Source organism: Carya illinoinensis, chromosome 1 (genome assembly GCF_018687715.1).
Source record: "Carya illinoinensis cultivar Pawnee chromosome 1, C.illinoinensisPawnee_v1, whole genome shotgun sequence".
NCBI lineage: Eukaryota > Viridiplantae > Streptophyta > Magnoliopsida > Fagales > Juglandaceae > Carya > Carya illinoinensis.
In genome coordinates, this window is record NC_056752.1 from 48,497,339 (window position 1) to 48,515,026 (window position 17,688).

Genomic DNA, 17,688 nt, shown 5'->3' on the forward strand with positions numbered 1-17,688 from the left:
TAAATGAGTAAATACTGAATTAAAATAGATCGCACGCTCTTTTGTTTATGCATATGACAACAGGTTACAGTCAAAACCATTTAGTTGAACACGATCATGGTAGTCTAGTCATTCGGAAAGAAAATATTATTTCATGTTATCGTCCAAACTTATTGTTAGAACTAAAGGGAGGTTTGAACGGTAAGTTAAATTGAATTGATATAAGATGAGATGAGATGAAAATTAAATAAAATATAATTTTTTAATATAATTTTATTTTAAGATTTAAAAAAGTATAATTGTTTAAAAAAATGTTAAATGTATTTAAGAAAAACTTATTTTTCTATATGTTTGTTATTAATATGTTAAAAATTATAAAATTTAAAAAGAAAAGTAATAAAATAAGTCTTGTAAGTAAAAATGTAAGTATATGTACCACTATTTAATTTTTTATTATACTTTGTTTGAAAATTTAAAAAAATTGTAATAATTAAATAAGATGAAATGAGTTGAGAGTGATTTTGGGTCCAAACAAAGCTTAATGACTATAAATAGGAGAGAGATAAACATGTTAAGTAAGCTCTATAATAGAGAACTGCTATAAACACAAAAAGATTATATAAAATAAACCTACAAACTGATATGGTCTCATAAAATCTGTAAAATCTATTTTATAAGAAAAATAATTTTATAAATTAACGTATTATATTAAGTCACATCAATTTATAAATTTATTTTTATATAATTTTTTTATAATTAAAATATTTTCTTAACATTTGTTATCGTCCATCAATAAATATTATAGCGTCCACTTTATACCTCCATCTTTTATACATTGAAGCAGGAAATCTTGATCCATTCAGATGCCATGCTGGAGGGCTACAGCCTTGAGCTTTCATTTCTAATCAAACAGTGCCTGCTTGAGTGGGCATATTTTGAGAGAGAGAGAGAGAGAGATGCTTTTTTATATCGATAGGATAGGTTAATGATGGAGATTATGACTTGAAAAAGATAAAAAAGAAATAAAGTTGGCATCATGTGGACGATCCCCTTTGCTTGTGCACACAAGAAACTATAGCTGAATGGTGTGTAGATTCTGATGGCAAACGCTGGCCATTAAATAATTCCTGTTCAAAACCCTTTTGGCCTAACATTTGGCTACCACTAAGCAAGAGACTGTTTCCATTTTTGTTTGACGTACAGAATTCTGAATGACAAATCAAATGCTTATCCATAAGTGCCAATAATTGTAATGGTCAGTATTCTAAAACGATATTTATAGCAGAATGAACACCCAATCAATGACACTCTTCCGTCCCACATAGACTCATTCTGAAATTAAATATTCTTAGCTTAAATCATATGGTAACAAACATATATATATATATAAGTTACCTAATTTCACACCCCAATAATTTTCAGAGAGAAAAGTTAGATGTTATAGAATATTGGAACTCTTCTGGACTCATTCCGCAGTGATCACACCATTTTTAGTGGATGCTTTAGATAATTTTAGGATAGATTCTGTGTCAAGAGTTTCAAAAATTCCATCCTTTTGAAAGAATTTGTGTCTTCTCAGTGAGCTGGAAGAGAACAAATTCTGCAAACGGGGGGAATTGTGGAGTTAGCCCCAACTTCCTACTCAAAGTATTTTACTTTTATTCTAGTATGCGGTGGCAATGAGTTTGATCGATGGACAATTTGAGAATAGCCACATATTATTGCTGTTGAATTAGTCTAGACTCAAACGAATAATGTGAAAGTTACTCTACTTTAAAGGGAAAGATAGTTGAAATGCTGAGTGATATTTCATAAAATAAAATTCTCTTCACTGCAGCTAAATGGACATAGGAAATGAATAAGGAAAAGTTATTTTTTATGAATTAGAAATTCAACACTTAACAACTATATCTTAAACGAGGGTGTAAAGATAGTAAAATATAATTAGTTTAGGGTTGAAATTGAGAAATGTCATAATTTGTAGGTGCAAAGTGTAATTATCATTCAATTAATGTTGATCTAAATTTATGAGACGTTTCCAAAGATCCTCTGCTTCTGCTGCTGGTAGACATATCAATGTTTGTGAGAAATAGGCCTAGACTTAAACAGCAACAGAATAAGACACCATAACCTTTTTGTATAAGCTTGTGAAATTCTGAATAGATCCACCAACAATATGACTTGAGACTCACCGGCAACAACAGGTAGAAGATAAGCAAAATGGGGCCCCAGATAACCAAAGAATGTAACGTGTTAAGGCATAACCTATCAATAATTGAAGTTTATATCTGCTTTAGCTAATAGAGCCTTTAGTAATCAAAAATAAAAATGTAAACAACTTTCAACACTCATGATGACATGAGCAAACCATTATTTATTCTATTACCAATATAACCACAGCCTCGAGAAGAACAAACTTCTTTCTTCTTCCTGTTTCTTCTTGCATCACGAGATCAATGGCTGTAGCATGTTCTTCTCCCCCCCACATCCCAATTCTGAAATCTGGTCTACTCATCAATCCTATCAGCAAATCTCTGGTGGTTAAATACAGCCAAGCTCCATTCAAGAAAGCACCTAGATTCCAGATCAAATGTTCCATCAGAAACAAGGTTAATTTCCTTTGATTTTTTTTTTCCGGTTTCCTGTCTTTCTTGATTCTAGTCATTAAGAGAAAAAATCATACCAACAAACTTTTTTCAACAGAACATGAACTAGTTGGATCCACTTCAGTCACATGCCTTTTCAATTTCAAGGGGAAAAGGAAAACAAAAAAGCAAAGATTGCTCAACATTTCTATTGTGCGCCTGAAACTATGAATGGTTTGTTGCAGGTTTTTGAGGATCAGTCTAATGGTATAATCTGCTATAGGGATGACAGTGGGGAAATTATTTGTGAAGGTTATGATGATGGCCCTCGCTTCCAACAACATACTCCAAGAACAGCTTGTCATCCAAGGTAGATAGCCCTAACACAAGTAGCATAATACCATGTTCCAAATTGTTGAAAACCTGTCTAATTATTCTTTTTGATGGGGTCAGAGATATCGAGATCTTTGATCTTCTTCTTCAGCAGAGTAGGCTTCAGATGGTTAAAGGCAGTGGATTGAACTATGCTGACGAAAGTGTTGCCGTACAAAAGGACTTCAATTGTAATGGCTTTAACTCGTTCTGCTGATCAATACTCAACTCTTGTTAATAATATAAATGTCTCCCCAACTCTGTACTTCTAGTGTGTACAAGGCAGGCATATACGTCAATCATAGAATGTGAACAGAAGACATGAATGCCCTTGTTTTATATTTGAAGCACATTCTTTGAACGCGAGTTGCAGAAAATGCCTTATCTCTCTGGTTTTCTTTTTTCTTTACTAAACTTAAGTATTCCCCATTCTTTTGAGAGAACTAACAGAGAAACGATGAATGCTCCCTAAGCCATAAACGCTGCCCAAATATCCAGTCCTATCATGTCAATACCACGAGTCCAGATAATTGAGATATATGTTCAACAAGGAAGTTTTCAGAGAGTACAAAACAGAGGAAAGCCCAGCCAGAACTATAGCCTCCACCGATCACAGAACCAAAGATGTTCGAACCATTTCAATACTAGCACACAGATTCATAGGAATCTCCAACATAAAATAAACGAATCTGTGGCTAGTATTGGAAATCTTTAACTGAACCAGAAACAGTTTATGCTTGCTGATTGCTCTGATGAACAAAACGAGCTCACAACATGAATGAAATCAATCTAGATCTCAACCTTTTAAGCAAAAACCCAAATTTTTTAAAAACTTTTTTACCCTCCCAACGATAATCTCACTCTCTACATGTTTTTCTATTCAGATTAATGGAGAAAAAATAATGTATTTCCTATCAAGTGACCGTCCAATTTGCAGTCATCGACTCATCGCTCTAAAACTATCAATTTTAGAAATCTCCCCTCCTCGAACTACCAATTTATTTTCCCCGCTCCCCAAACTTGACTTAGATTTCTACAGTTGTTAGCTACATACGAGGAGCAACTGTAGCAAGCTTCAAAATCACTTAGACAATGGCTACTCCAACGTAGGGGCGATTTTATGGGTTCTAGCTAAATAATGTCAGTGAACAATCGTACGAGTTCTAGTTGAATCTTGGGTGAAAGGAACATTCGGCTAACAAAGCACTCCATTTCAGCTAACAATAACATTTAGGGAGCTAGAATTCTCCTAGTGTGAACACATCCAGTAATGTTTTGCCAAGTACTTAGAATGTCTTCTGTTTACGCTGTTGCACCTCTTAGTTAGGGTCCTCGTTGAGACTTCAACTAAGTGTTGTAGTTAGAAAGAAAGAGATCGTAAATTGACAGCAAAACTTTAAAAATGAGATGTGTATGCAATTTGTAATTGCTAGATAATTATTTTGTACAAAGATTTCATGGAGAGGTCATCCAATATTATACCCCTCAGAAATCTAATCGGCTTCAACAGCCTTGTTCTGCATTTCTAACAAATAATTATGAATTGCTCTTGTTAAGAGGAAGGAAGAAAGAAAAAAAAGAAAGAAATATGGAAAGGGAAAAAAGACAACGTGGGAGAAATATTTCCGAATTGCATGCTTAAATGATCAAGCACCAAGACTCGCAGTATCATTCAACTACGGTCCCAGCTTGTTTGTTCTCTTCACACAAGTCAGACTGGGATTTACTTGGAATGATTGATGGCGGGGACCACTGATCTGGGACCATCAAAAAATAGGTAGTCATCGCTTTCCTGAACCTTTTCTTGTATTGCTTAGGGGAAATTACAGTCGGAGATGAGTTTTTTGGCCCACCGAGGATGCGCGAAGCCTTCACCCATGTTTCAAGATGCTTGTCCCATGTATACTGCCTCATGAAGTCAATGATCCCAAGAACTAACTCATGCCTCTCTTCATCCACCCCAACCAGTAAAGAGTAATCCATTACATCTATCGACTGCAACACCACAGGTGTAATGAAAGATTAAAACAAATAAGAACATCTAATGGAAGGCAGGGAAAACCTATAGACCACTTTTTTTTCTTTTGGTTTTTGGCCAATACGGAACCTATACAGCTAAATTTTGGAAATGTATAATATCCTAAGAACAAACAAATAAGTTTTTTACGTACATGTAGTTTAGATACTTACTGCAAGAAATGAAGTATCATTCCAAACAGCTCTCTCCAACAACCGCTTTGCTTTGTTTCCCACAAAAATTGGAGAAGTGGGCATTGCTTCAATCAAGTTCTCATCCAGCAGAACTTTGTTGCTCCCACTAGAATCAGGATTATACCGCGATCGAGATGATCCTTTAAGATCATAAAGCCGTGTCAAGTTCCTTCCAAACAGAAGATTCTCCATAACCAGAACATCCATCTTTGATTCTTTCCCTCCCTTGAGATGTTTAGATGTTACCTTTTGACATAAAGCAAACAAAGAGTAAGTCCCCAAGATCTAATGTATCTAAAGTTAGCATCATGAGGAATGTCTCTTGTATTGAGTGAAATGAAAAAAATCTTTATATAACCTCAATCGGTATCATTAGCAACAATGAAGCTATTTTTACTCGATATAATTGGCAACAAGATTCACAGCCTACTTGAATTAATTAACCAGTTCTAAAATGCGAGTGACAAAGAGAAGGGAAAACAGATACTAAGCAGGCGTTTCAAAACATCACCAGCTACTTATTCAAACTTTATTAGCGTTAATCGCTAGATTAGCAGACAATATATTATGAACACCCACCAAGAAAGAGTGACGTTACAGTTTTCCTGTGAAGAAAAAAACAAAAAGATGGAAAGAAGTGGACACCACCTGCTAGGCCACGACTCAACCTGTTTAGGCTCCTTTTAAAGTATTTCTCCTCAATAATAGACTAGATCCACAAGAGATAAAAGGGTTATCAATGTATATAAATTTGAGCATGTATATATACACATAACCTTAATATACTTTAGAAGAAAAGTGAATAATATTTAGATACTAGCTCAATCCTGTTTGGGTGTCTGCTAGAATTTTAATGGCCTATGTGCGTGCATATCTGATGAAAATACCCATTACCATGAAGGGGAATTGAGGAATGATAGGCTTCATAATAAAAGTCTGAAATAGCAGGATTTCAAGAACTCCTAAAATGGTCCTTCCATTGTCATGATGGTGGCTCTTAACATTTTTTGTTGGCCCTTTCAAGCCAATGAATTATGCATCACATGGCCAACAAAACAGGAATGAGACCAATAAATTTCAAAGCATAACCAAACATGTCCTCAACGAATTCTTCTGTTTAGGTTGCCATGACATTACCCCTACCCATCCAGTAAACTTCTGGAATCTATATGCTAAAGAAGCCAATGCTTGGCTAACATGATAATCAGAGTCAGTATTACCAGCTTTTTAATTCATTCCTAGACTTGACAAGTTGCCAGATTATTTTTTTTTATAAGTGGCAAGTAGATAGATTTAGAATGAGCTTGATGATTTAGCAGGACCAGAATTGCAGCACTCAAGTAAGTACCTGATAGATACCCAAAATCTTTGCCAGGCACGTTGGACTTCCTGAGCCAATTGATTCAGATAGGTACTTGAAATATCCGGGAGCAAATTTTAAAAACGATTCCAACTCTGTCTTAGTAACTTGTTTAATGATAAATCTATCATCCATGGTTTTCGCAAAGAAGACATTGCTCTTGCCGCCTGTGGCCCCCCACTTTTTACAACGACTAAGAGACCTTATGAAATCAAGCTCAGAAGGACAACAAATCTTCCTTAAGGCCTCAAAATGCTTAGCATAGTAACAAGTGACTGAATATTTCACCTTACCAAGTGGGCTATCATCTCCAAAAACAACTCTGACGTGCAATGATTTTGTATATGAGAGTGGGTCTAGAACCAGAGAGCTCCGAGATCCAGACATGGATAAAAAAATATCATCTGAGGACCCAAGACTTCTATGATAATCAGAGGCTGTGTCATCAGCAGAATGAAATGATTGGGAATTCACTGAATCAGATAGTGATAAGGAAGGCACAAAATCTGCACCATCTTTTGGCCTTTCAAGATCATTAGTCAGTTGAAATTGATATTCTGGTGATACTAGAGCATAAGATATAATACTTGTTGGCTCATCGTCATATACTGGAATGACGGTATCATTAATACCCACAGAATAAAGCAGCCTAGCCCCACCTTGGAGTTCCGACTGCCTAAAGGATGAAATGTAGACTGGATTGTACTCACTCAGCACATCAAACTTTTGAGCACTGGCTAAAAAATTCTTGTTGAATGATCGATAGAAGTTTAAGAAAGGTATTCGTGACCAGCTTACAGAGTCCTCTATGCTATCAGGGTTTTTTAGGGAACCTGCTGGTGAAAGAACAAGGGCAACCTTGGTTCCATTTTGCTCTTCTGCTTGGTTCTCCAATTGCAATCCCTCCACCAGGGCAGGTGTAGTTGAAGCTTCTGTCATGGCCACATCAGGGAACCTACATGTACTATCCTTAGGTATTCCAATTCCTGTGTGATTTTCACCAGTCCACGCAGCATCCAGGGTATCTGAGAGATTTGCTATGATAGGGAACCCTCCATCAGAGAGGGCCCTACGAAAGTTTACTTCTGATGTTAAAACTTCAGATCGATCCTGACCCATCTCTTTTTCTTGATGAACTACATCAGACTGGTTAGTATCCCTACCATTTCCTCCCCTCTGCTCAGGGCTTTTTTTAAGCTCTGCGTCCAAAGGAAGAGAATCATAACTACGAAAGCATTTCTCAGGTTTGTTGGCCACATTCACTTCTGTGAGTTTATCATTACTAACAAGGAGTTTCTCCAAATGTTCTGGATTTGAGCTGGCCAAGCCATCCTGAAAGCTTTTCATATCTAAATTGTCTGCATAAACCAGGCGATGGTCCCATATATAAGATAGAAAAAGTAACTGCCTCCGCAGTCGATTTATCTCAAGAATGTCAATAATTGGTTTTCCCTTTCTCATTTCCTTGTTCAAAATCTTTTGGAGTGATTCCTAGACAACATGAACTTAAAAGTTAGAACCCAGATATCTTTTTCAAAGGAATGTGTTATCAGTAAAAAGCAGCCAAAAAACATTTCTCATGAAATAATAGATATTGTTAAGGTCTCGTAAATTTCATGATAAAAATTACGGGTATTTGTGCCAAAATTTTCAAATTTCCCTTCATTACCAGGATCTATTGATGTAAACTCAAAAATGAACCAACAAAAAAGATCACTTTTTTCAATAAAAGATGTTTGCATATTACATGTTACAAAAATAGATAAACCACAAGGAAGGTTAAAGATGGTCAGAATCATAAAAATGTCATTCAAAGTGCACAAAATCAAAGTCAATGATTTTCTTCATTATGGAAACTTCTGATAATCAAGAGAAAATAGTTTTGAGTTAACCATTTCCATAGTGTCAATGAATCAACTGCATATATGTCCATTGATTTACATAGTCTACATATATGCTTGGAATTCAGCTTTTAAGACAATGAAACTAGTGTAATTAGGTAGGAAAACTTGAAATTAATAAAGATGAACCTCACCTCAAATTCTGCTTTCTCCTTCTGTAACATTGCTTCCAGTTCTGCAATTCGGCGCCTTGTTTCAGGGGTTTTCATGCCACTATTAAGAGGACCAGAACCAGATCTTTTTTCTGCTATTTGGCAAAGAGCATTGAGTACTTCAGAAAATAGAAACTCTGCCCGATCAACCATCTGTCACAAAACAGAAGCAAATCACCATAAGCAATTATATAACATGAATGTAATCTTCAAAGATCCAGACTTGTTATCACTTCACCTCATCTGTTTCTTTTTGTATCCAGTCCTGATTTTCACAGTTGAAGTCCAGCATGGGTGGTGGAAGGTAGACAGAATAAACATCAATTGATGCATATCGAAAGCAAGCAACCATTTTGCCAAACCTGCACATGTAAGAAAGTGAGAGGGGAGAGAGAGAGAGAGAGAGATTGAATAGCACATCTGAACTTATCATATGTTATTTATTTCCTTTCCACCCATTGGCTGTTTTGGCAGTCTACTCCCTTGAATGGGCATAATACCATGATCAAACCATCACTTTTCTGAAGATTCGCCAAATACATACAACCGTCCAAAAATAGGGCGTAAAAGAGGGTGGCTGACATCATTCAATTCATTAAAATATAGTTTGATTCAACCCAGCTGGATCTTTGTTCTCTAAATGTTGTATGAAAAAATTGTATTGATCACAGACCCAGCATAAACACTGTTGACTGTACTCTTCCATCAGATAGACAACCACTCACCATGTCGAGACTATACACAAACACACGTGCAATATATATTTATGGAAAGAAGGTACAATGAAATTACCCATAGAAACGAAGACAATCTCTATGTAAAGAATGGCCACAACTTGCCACCCTGCTCGCAGCGGCGTGGTTTGAGAAACTGAGCTCCAAAAATTTCCCAAACGATAAACCCCAGGCAGCATCAGACATCACTATTCGCCGAGTTGCAGGAGGAAATCCATTGGTCCTTGGACACCGCAGGCATCTGTGCCACATCCAGATCTTTCCTTCCCTTTCACCTGGTAAAAGAATTTCTTGTAGCTTCTTAACAGATATGGTGAGTGTACCCTGTCTATGAGTATAGCAGTGAACATGGGCTTCTGATGGCATACCACAAGAACGACATTGATAACTCTGACAAACATTCAAGTTACCTCAGTTGTAAAAAGTATTGCAAGGTTTTGTACAAGGAGATTTATGTTTATATTTATTTTTAGATATGCAAATCCCAGAAAGAGAGTACACACCTGATCGAATAAATGATCTTGTAAAAACCTACCAAGAGGTTTGTCAAAGCTGCCATAATATTTTATTCGGAAGAGATGGGACCTCTCACAAACAGTCCCTTTCCATATGCACCGGGATGATAAAGACACCAAAATGCTCTGGTGATCAGAAGGTGATGGAGGAAACTCTTCTTTCACAGGCACAGGATCTTCTTTCAAAGCTCCCTGCGCTTCTGGATATCCTTTAATATCTTCTTGCAGGGACGATATCTCTGATCTGTCCAGCTGATCTGCAGCCATTGCACTGTGACAATTGTGGGAGTTGTTCATTGTAGCTACAGGCCCAAAGCCATTAGCACTGAGATGATTATGAATGACAGCTGGGGTGCTGTTGGCTGCAGAAGTTTCTGCCACCAGCGGTTCTTTAAAACCCATTTTAACTTTCTCCTCAAAACTACAATAGGGAGAAAGTCCATAAGGGTAAGAATCTGGGAAAACATTTCCTGAAGAAGAGCAGGAGGAAAAAGCTGTAGAATTTATCAGATCTGTAGTGGGCTCAGTGGATTCAGAGAGCAGATGTGAAGTAGGGACACTGTTGGATCTTCGTGGCTCGAAAATATGATGGGTTCCCTGCAATTTGTCACCCACAGAAAGGCTGAAACCAGGTACCATTGAGATGGATCTCTCAATGCTTGGGGATTTATCTGGAAGTGCAACAGTTATTGGAGAATTCAAAGGGAGCTCTGGCAGAGAGGCTCCTTCGTCAGCAAGAAAAGAAGTCTCCAAAGCCAAGTGATACGCTGCAAAAACTCCATACTGAACCACATGCTTCACTTTCTTCAATTCATCCCCATTAGCACCTCTCAGCAAAATCTGAAACAGAGGCAAAGAAGCAGGTCTATTGCATCAGCATGCATGTACTAAACAAGATACACAAAATTTTCCATCAACAGCGTGATACGGAACTTGCATGAAAATATGCAGTTGGGGCCATTGTCCCTGTGGATGCAAATGATTATGCCTTTAATAATCCAGGTTAAACTGTGTCTGTCCATATTAAGTTCGAGGACTTACGGTACATCCTAGTGGCTTTGGGCACCCTTCAAAATACATCAGTGTCTTCAGCAATTTTTTGCCACCCTGTCCAGCAGATCCGTGATCTTCTAGAAACTTCTCCACATGAAACGTGTCACAATAGCCCAGCTTCTGTGATGAAAGATGATCAATTGAAGGCACTATTTGAGCACCTGTGCAGCGGGCTATACGCTCCAAAAGTGGCCTCTTGATGTTGAGAACAAGCGATATGTCCTTCGCAAGAAGGTACTCCTGTGCATGTCGAGAAACTGATTTCTCCACCAATAGGACATTGGGGTGGTGGGCATCTATCTTTGCCACTGCCATCTTTAGATGGTCCATTTCCTATAGGAAACAAAAAAGAAAATTTCATGCACCAGAAAATAGTAACTGACAAACTAATGTAGAACAGGGTAAACAATAAAAACCTGCTGCAACAGAGTATCAAAACTTGACAAGAGGTTGGAGACCCGCTGGTACTCAAGAGCCCCCTCAAGGATCAACAGGCGAGGTTTCTCTATTTTTGATGTCATTCGCCGGTGAGCCACATTTTTCTTACAAACAACTCCTTTGACCACCATACTGAACCAAAAGTGTTTAATTAGAAAGAACTTTAGAGATTGCAACAAGAATGATATATGAAAGTTTCAAATTGTGCTGGTAAAGCTAAAACAAAAATTAATGTAGGGACTGGATATGTGACTTCAGTAAGCATAATCCAAGGCATGATTAGTGTCACTGATATATTTTAGATTTGATAAGGCCGTACACTGAATTTTATTCTTGTTACGTTTCCTCCATGATTAGCAAGATATTTCTTGTCATATATTGATTGATGTAATCTTAACGGTAAAACCATGCAATTGCTTCTCTCATGATGTATTTTCCTTCATTGTCAGGGTGCAGCCTAGTGGTCAAAAGGATGACCTGGGATGAGCCATAGACACAGATATTCTAGGTATGATATCCCATTATAAGTTCCACTGGATTACCCAATGCAAGGTCTTGGTGGGTACGGTTGCATATCCAAGGTTTATCCCCAGGGGTGGGTCTGAAAGACAGTGCCTTGATAAGGTTTCACATCATCAAAAAAATTCCTTTATTAGGCCACTAGTATCGTGTTTTACTCTAGCTTCTCTCACAACTTATTAGTTACTTTACTACATTCCAAACCCATACACCCATACCCTAAAGTGATTGTTAGGCAGATGCATCCACTCAGACAAGACAGTTCACCATCATGAGGACAGACCATTTCAGTTAGATTTACAAAATGAGAAATCAAAATTTTCAAGTTTATGTGCAAGAATGTGAAAAGAGAAGCATATTCTTTTACAGTGATAGAAAGTATTGGATCTTTTACCTCTCATGGCGATGCCCAGAAGCTACGCATTTGACTTTTACATATCCACCTGGATCCATCCCTCCACCCTTGCTCATATCTGGCTTTAAAAGTGTAGCAGCCTCCCAGGACAGAGACGTTATAATCTCCAACCAACTCTCTTTGTCATCTTCATTGCCTATGGGAAGGTTCTCAACCTGCAACAGTTGAGCTACCAAAGCCCTAAAATGCCCATCAACCACATTCTTCATAGCCGTCTTGTGCTCCTCACTTGAGCTATCCCTAGTGCAAGACTCGCCACTTCCAAAACTGCCTGAGGTGCGTAGATATCCCCAGTCTCCTGCAGTATCCCCATAATCATCATCATCGTCAAACAGACCTGCTTCCTTGTCATCTTCTTCATCTTCTGGATCAGGGGGGAGCCATAGAAGTCCATTGTTCTCAAAATCAACAGGTTCTGTTTCGACACCCCGTGCAGCACATATAGAGGAAGGTGCTTCACACTCATCACCGGTATCATGCTCATCTTTTTTCCCTAGTGGTGGAGTTCCTTCCAAACACTGCAAGTCAAAACTCTGATGTAATTGAGAGCTGCTTAAACTTTTGGCATCGTTGTTTTCTCCATCAGGATGGAACTTATGCGATCCATCATCATTGCTCAGATCATCAAAGTCAACTTGACCATAGTAATCATTGACTTGAGGAAAATGCCTTGTTTCAGAATCTGAGCAATATACATTATACTCATCATCATCATCATCACTCCTGGTGCCACAGACAAACCAAGCAGTATAACAGGTTATAATATGAAAATAAAATACTACTTTTGTTTGTCCATGTGACAAGTACTCCGTTAGTGCAGCAATGCTAGTGCATTAGCTTTATGAGATGACATTGTAAATGACGACAAAGTGATCAACCGCTATCCTCTAACCTGTACAAGTTCTGTTATATGTTAAAGCTCGCACACCCCTCTCACTGGTTGATGGAATACAGGCTATCAGTTTAATACTAAAACATATTAATAACCATGTAGTAATTGTCATGTCCTACAAGACTTATAAAAATATTAATATATATCCTTGCAAATATTATGCTCAACGTCATTTCATAATGAAAAAAAAAAATGGAATAAAAGAAAGATTTTCAATATGTTTGAATCCAACAGAGAAAATACATATTGGGGGAAACGTCTTTTTTTAAAAAGAAAAAAAAGGAATCTGTAATAAATGAGCAGGTTAAAAAAGCCCTCTCGCACAATAAATGTCCAAGTGTGAATCCAAGAGAAGGAAATAACAGCAGAGACAATCAAACCTGTGCACAGAAAATCCATAATGGTTTGGATTTCCCATATCTGCAACAAGGTCATTGCTCCTCCTCGACACTAACTCGCCTTGCCTCTTCATGCTTGTTTCCCTCAAAGATGATTGCTGTGGGCTGAGACCTGAACTGTGTTGAACTTGTTGATAAGGATCGACTGTGTACCGCATTGAGCTAAGCGCAATGGTACTACTGTTAGCAGTGACACTAGATTTAGTGCTGTCCAAACTTGTCGCTGATGGTGAAGTACTAAGATCCAGGTTGGAGATCTGGATCCCATTATCAAGAGTAGCTATGTCCTGCTCCCATTGCTTGAAACAATAATTACATACCCGAATCTTCTCCCACTCTTCCTGGGCAGTAGTTGGGTCACCAGATGGGGCAGGAACTGAATTGGAGGTGCACCTAGCACAGAAAACTCTGCCACAAAGACGACAATGGTGTCTACGATTGAATATCGTGAACTGAGAATCACACTCGTAGCATACCCTACAGCTATGATCGGGCATCCAAAAATCCCTTGACACATTAGCTGGCTCAGATCGCCAAGGGATCCAGGATTTCACGATGCCAACTAGCTCAGAGAGCGTCTTGTCGGGTGCATCCATCGACAAATGGTCCTATTGCCTTGTTCATTATGATATGCTCATTTGCCACGCTTAACAAACCATATAGAGGTATCAAAGACGGGTAAGCAAAAACATATATCAATCCTACAAATTGAACCAACCTGAAGAACAAAAAACCCAACATGTAACTGGGCAGTACAAAAAGCTTCGAAGACCAAAATTCAATTGATGAACACAGCAATATCTGACAGCATTACGCCAGCTCTTGATTCTCCATCTCATATTCTTAATGAAACAGAATGCTTCCTCCTTCCATCCATCATCCACCACATTCTAATCATCTAAACCCGAACCCCTACTTCTTGCACAATTAAGCTTCTGATGATAATTAAAGATCTCGTTACGTCTGAACCACAACGCAAATGAAATTCAAGCACGCTTCTTTCAGTGAACCAGCTCAAACCCATCTGTCTTCTATCACTCCCACGCGGTACCCATCAATTCTTCGAAAAGATGTACAATGCAATTTCGATCCAAACTGAGGTAAACTTTCTGAATCCGATATCCAAGAGTTCCACTTACAATTGGATGAAACACTCAGTTTAGCTAGAACATGTGCGGCTTATCTTGACCCTTTTCCCCTTTAGGATCTCCGACAAGCAAACCCCATATCCGAATGAAAGTATTAAACTCAGTGATCCAAACAACTAGTATTTCTAGAGCTTATGTTAATACAATGTAATGAAATTCTGCCACTGAAAGAACAATAATTTGAAACAGGGATATGCAAGATTCTAATCATAATTAAATGTTTTACCCGCAAAACCAATTAAATGACGTCGAAATCAGATCATCTCCGGGTGAAAGGCAAAAGGGGGTACCTTCGAACCACGTGTACAGAAAACCGTGACACACCGAAAGTTCCCATAGAAAGAAGGGTAGTTGGAAAACCTGAGAAAAAATCCACCACCCAAAAAGCGATTTCCGTATGCGCTTCAAATTCAAAGGCTTCAATTATCGATCTTTCTGGTCATTCACACAGAGCCCCCCAATATTTTACACCCCCAAAAAAAAAAAAATTGCAATGAATGATGTCTCTCGTGTGAGTCTCTAAAGTTTTCTGTGAATGCGTCGAAGAAAACAAACGATCAGATGAGGTTTATATAAATTCTCTCTCTCTTTCTAGCATGGCAACGAGCCTTCATTTTTTTCTATTTCTAACTGAAGAATGAATTTGTTTGGCACTCCCGAGTCCCGACTCGGGGTTTTAATCATTTTTCGTCCTTTTTCCCCCTTTTAACTGTTTAATTATTGACATTTTCCCGTGGCAGAGAAATAGAAACTGCTAACGTGTATGCATGATACATATCCGACGGCAATAAAATAGAAATAAAGAAATGAAAACCTAATTAAAAAAAAAATCCAAATATTAAAAACTTATTAATTATCTCATATATTCATTATTCTGCTGACTTATTAAGTTTAATAGTTATTAAACTTTATTTTTGAAGAAATATTAATCTAATTATTATTTTTAATATGTTCTCTCTTTCCTTTTCTCGTTACTCAAACAAAAGATCAACTTGGTCGAATTTAACAGGGGAACAAAAGCTACTCATCAAATTTTAATTTTTATGTAAATTTATAAATTTAATTTTATTAAATTCCTATATAAACCAAACATTTGTATGTAAATTTTAAGCTTAAAATATTTTAGTGGGTTATGCATTCGCAGCCACTGCAAAACAAACCTCAAATTGACGGTTTGACCACGCTAATTTTGGACTTATACAATATCTAAATAGATAAATTTTGCATAAATTTTTATAAAATGCTTGAATCTCATTTTTAGAAAAAGTAAAAAAAAATTATTTATTATTATTGAGGCTCATTTTTTTATAAAAATATTTATCTATTTAAAAATTGTACATGATATTACTCTATATTATTATTATTAATTAATTAATTTAGTGACGCTAATCTCTCCTTTCCAAAGAACCAAAACCGCATAGGTAGCTTGTCGAAGTAACAACGATGCCGCAGCCCAACAGACCTGCCTGCTTCAAGGGTAAGAAAACTCACAATTTAGTAATTCAAATATATATATAATTGTTTTATAATTTATTTTAAAACTATATATAAAATGAAAGTAGAGTGTATGAAATGTGTAAAACTGAACTCCAGGGAAAGTCTCAAAATTTAAATTTTTTCTTTTTTAAATGGAGCTGTAGGTTAATTGATTTACAAATAATGTATTATAAAATAATTGCCACCAGCATTGCACTTTGGGAGATGATAACGGTGTCCACCTCAGCTCAAGCGTGAAGGCTAATTTGGACAGAACATAAATATTTGTGATATTGGTAGGGGCCACACGTTGGCAGCTGTCCTGTCTCAGAACAATCTATATACACTTTGTAACCTTATCCATCCAATATAGTGGGATTTGTTTAAGCAAATGATTTAACTTGCCCTTCAATTTAGAGGCATAGATATCACAAAAATCCTAATCTTAAGGTGCGTGTTTGTTTGGGATTAGTGCATAGTGATCAATCATCATCTTCTTATTTTTTTTTTAATTTTTTTTAAGTTCAATAGATTGATTTTCAATCATCTTCTTTCAAATCGTAGCTAATTATCTTAGATACCTTATTTCTTTTTTAAAAAATGCCCACTTCTTTATACGAAACATCAATCATGTTGAAAATCGTATCCACCCAGGTATACAAATTGACAAATTCTATTCGTATATCTAATTGAATTGCTTATATCTCATAATTTAATTTAGAAAATAAATTTTAAATTTTAATTTTAAAATTAAAATTTTACAAATCAGAAAAATTTATATTCTCAAGCTAGTATTATGTAGAGCATACTAACTAATAAAGTGTTTACATAATATAATTTAATTTAAAATATAAATTTTAAAACTGGAATCTTGCAAATGCAGTACGCTCTATATACTGACTTAATAATAAAACAACTCTATGAATCAAATCTAACCATTTAAATAATACGAATGTTACACTCTATACATCAATTTGAAAACATAATAACTTGGGAAAAAAATAGAAGAAAATAGCGTAAAGTCCAGATAATTTAATGTAACAAGGCAAACATATATAATGGCCCATAGCAATGAAAGGGTACGTGTCCAAGAAAGAAGAAAACCGGACGTTACTTAATGCTTGCACTGATCAAGAAATAAGAAATTAAATTACCAACAAAAAATTGCATGATCCGTGCGATCGACCATGTCCTTGAGTCCCTTTCGGTTGGGAGAATAATATAATATATGGGTATAATTGGTGGGGTATGGATAATGGATCTAGCTGTGCTTAAAGTTTGCATTGAGCAGTAGTAGTACTGTTCTGTTGCCTGGTCGAACAAGCTGCTCAGCAGTGCCTTGCTACACTCTTTTCTTGCAAAATATTTAATGATTATCAACAAAACTCGGATTCATAAAGTTGCTGGAAAGGCCAATAATTTTCAGGACGGCTTCTTCAGCATTTTTGCTTTTTTATTTTTTATTTTTTGACGTTCTTTGGGCTCATCCTCAGAAGAGTGCATTCTAAGAGCCATTAATTCATTCATGGGAAGCATGATA

The 17,688-nt window shown here is 36.7% G+C and overlaps 2 protein-coding genes across 3 annotated transcripts; one reads left to right on the forward strand and one right to left on the reverse strand.

Annotated features, from left to right (window-relative positions):
- Positions 1-2,317: 2,317 nt before the first annotated feature.
- LOC122279808 lies at positions 2,318-3,320 on the forward strand. The gene is made up of 3 exons (XM_043090652.1): positions 2,318-2,588; positions 2,810-2,934; positions 3,018-3,320. The coding sequence occupies exons 1-3, from the start codon at positions 2,436-2,438 to the stop codon at positions 3,151-3,153; spliced, it is 414 nt and encodes a 137-aa protein (XP_042946586.1). The 5' UTR covers positions 2,318-2,435; the 3' UTR covers positions 3,154-3,320.
- Positions 3,321-4,331: 1,011 nt separating this feature from the next.
- LOC122279794 (1-phosphatidylinositol-3-phosphate 5-kinase FAB1B-like) lies at positions 4,332-15,343 on the reverse strand. Of its 2 annotated transcripts, none has more exons than XM_043090632.1 (11): positions 13,507-15,342; positions 12,214-12,957; positions 11,279-11,432; positions 10,851-11,195; positions 9,798-10,649; positions 9,353-9,684; positions 8,799-8,922; positions 8,543-8,713; positions 6,496-7,998; positions 5,127-5,393; positions 4,332-4,931 (listed from the first exon to the last, which is right to left on the reverse strand). In XM_043090632.1, exons 1-11 carry the CDS (start codon positions 14,118-14,120, stop codon positions 4,605-4,607), a joined length of 5,433 nt encoding a protein of 1,810 aa, XP_042946566.1. In that variant the 5' UTR covers positions 14,121-15,342; the 3' UTR covers positions 4,332-4,604. The 2 variants fall into 2 exon arrangements, with proteins under 2 accessions (XP_042946566.1, XP_042946572.1); XM_043090638.1 differs by having other exon boundaries at positions 4,706-4,931; positions 5,108-5,393; positions 13,507-15,343.
- Between the last annotated feature and the right edge of the window lie 2,345 nt (positions 15,344-17,688).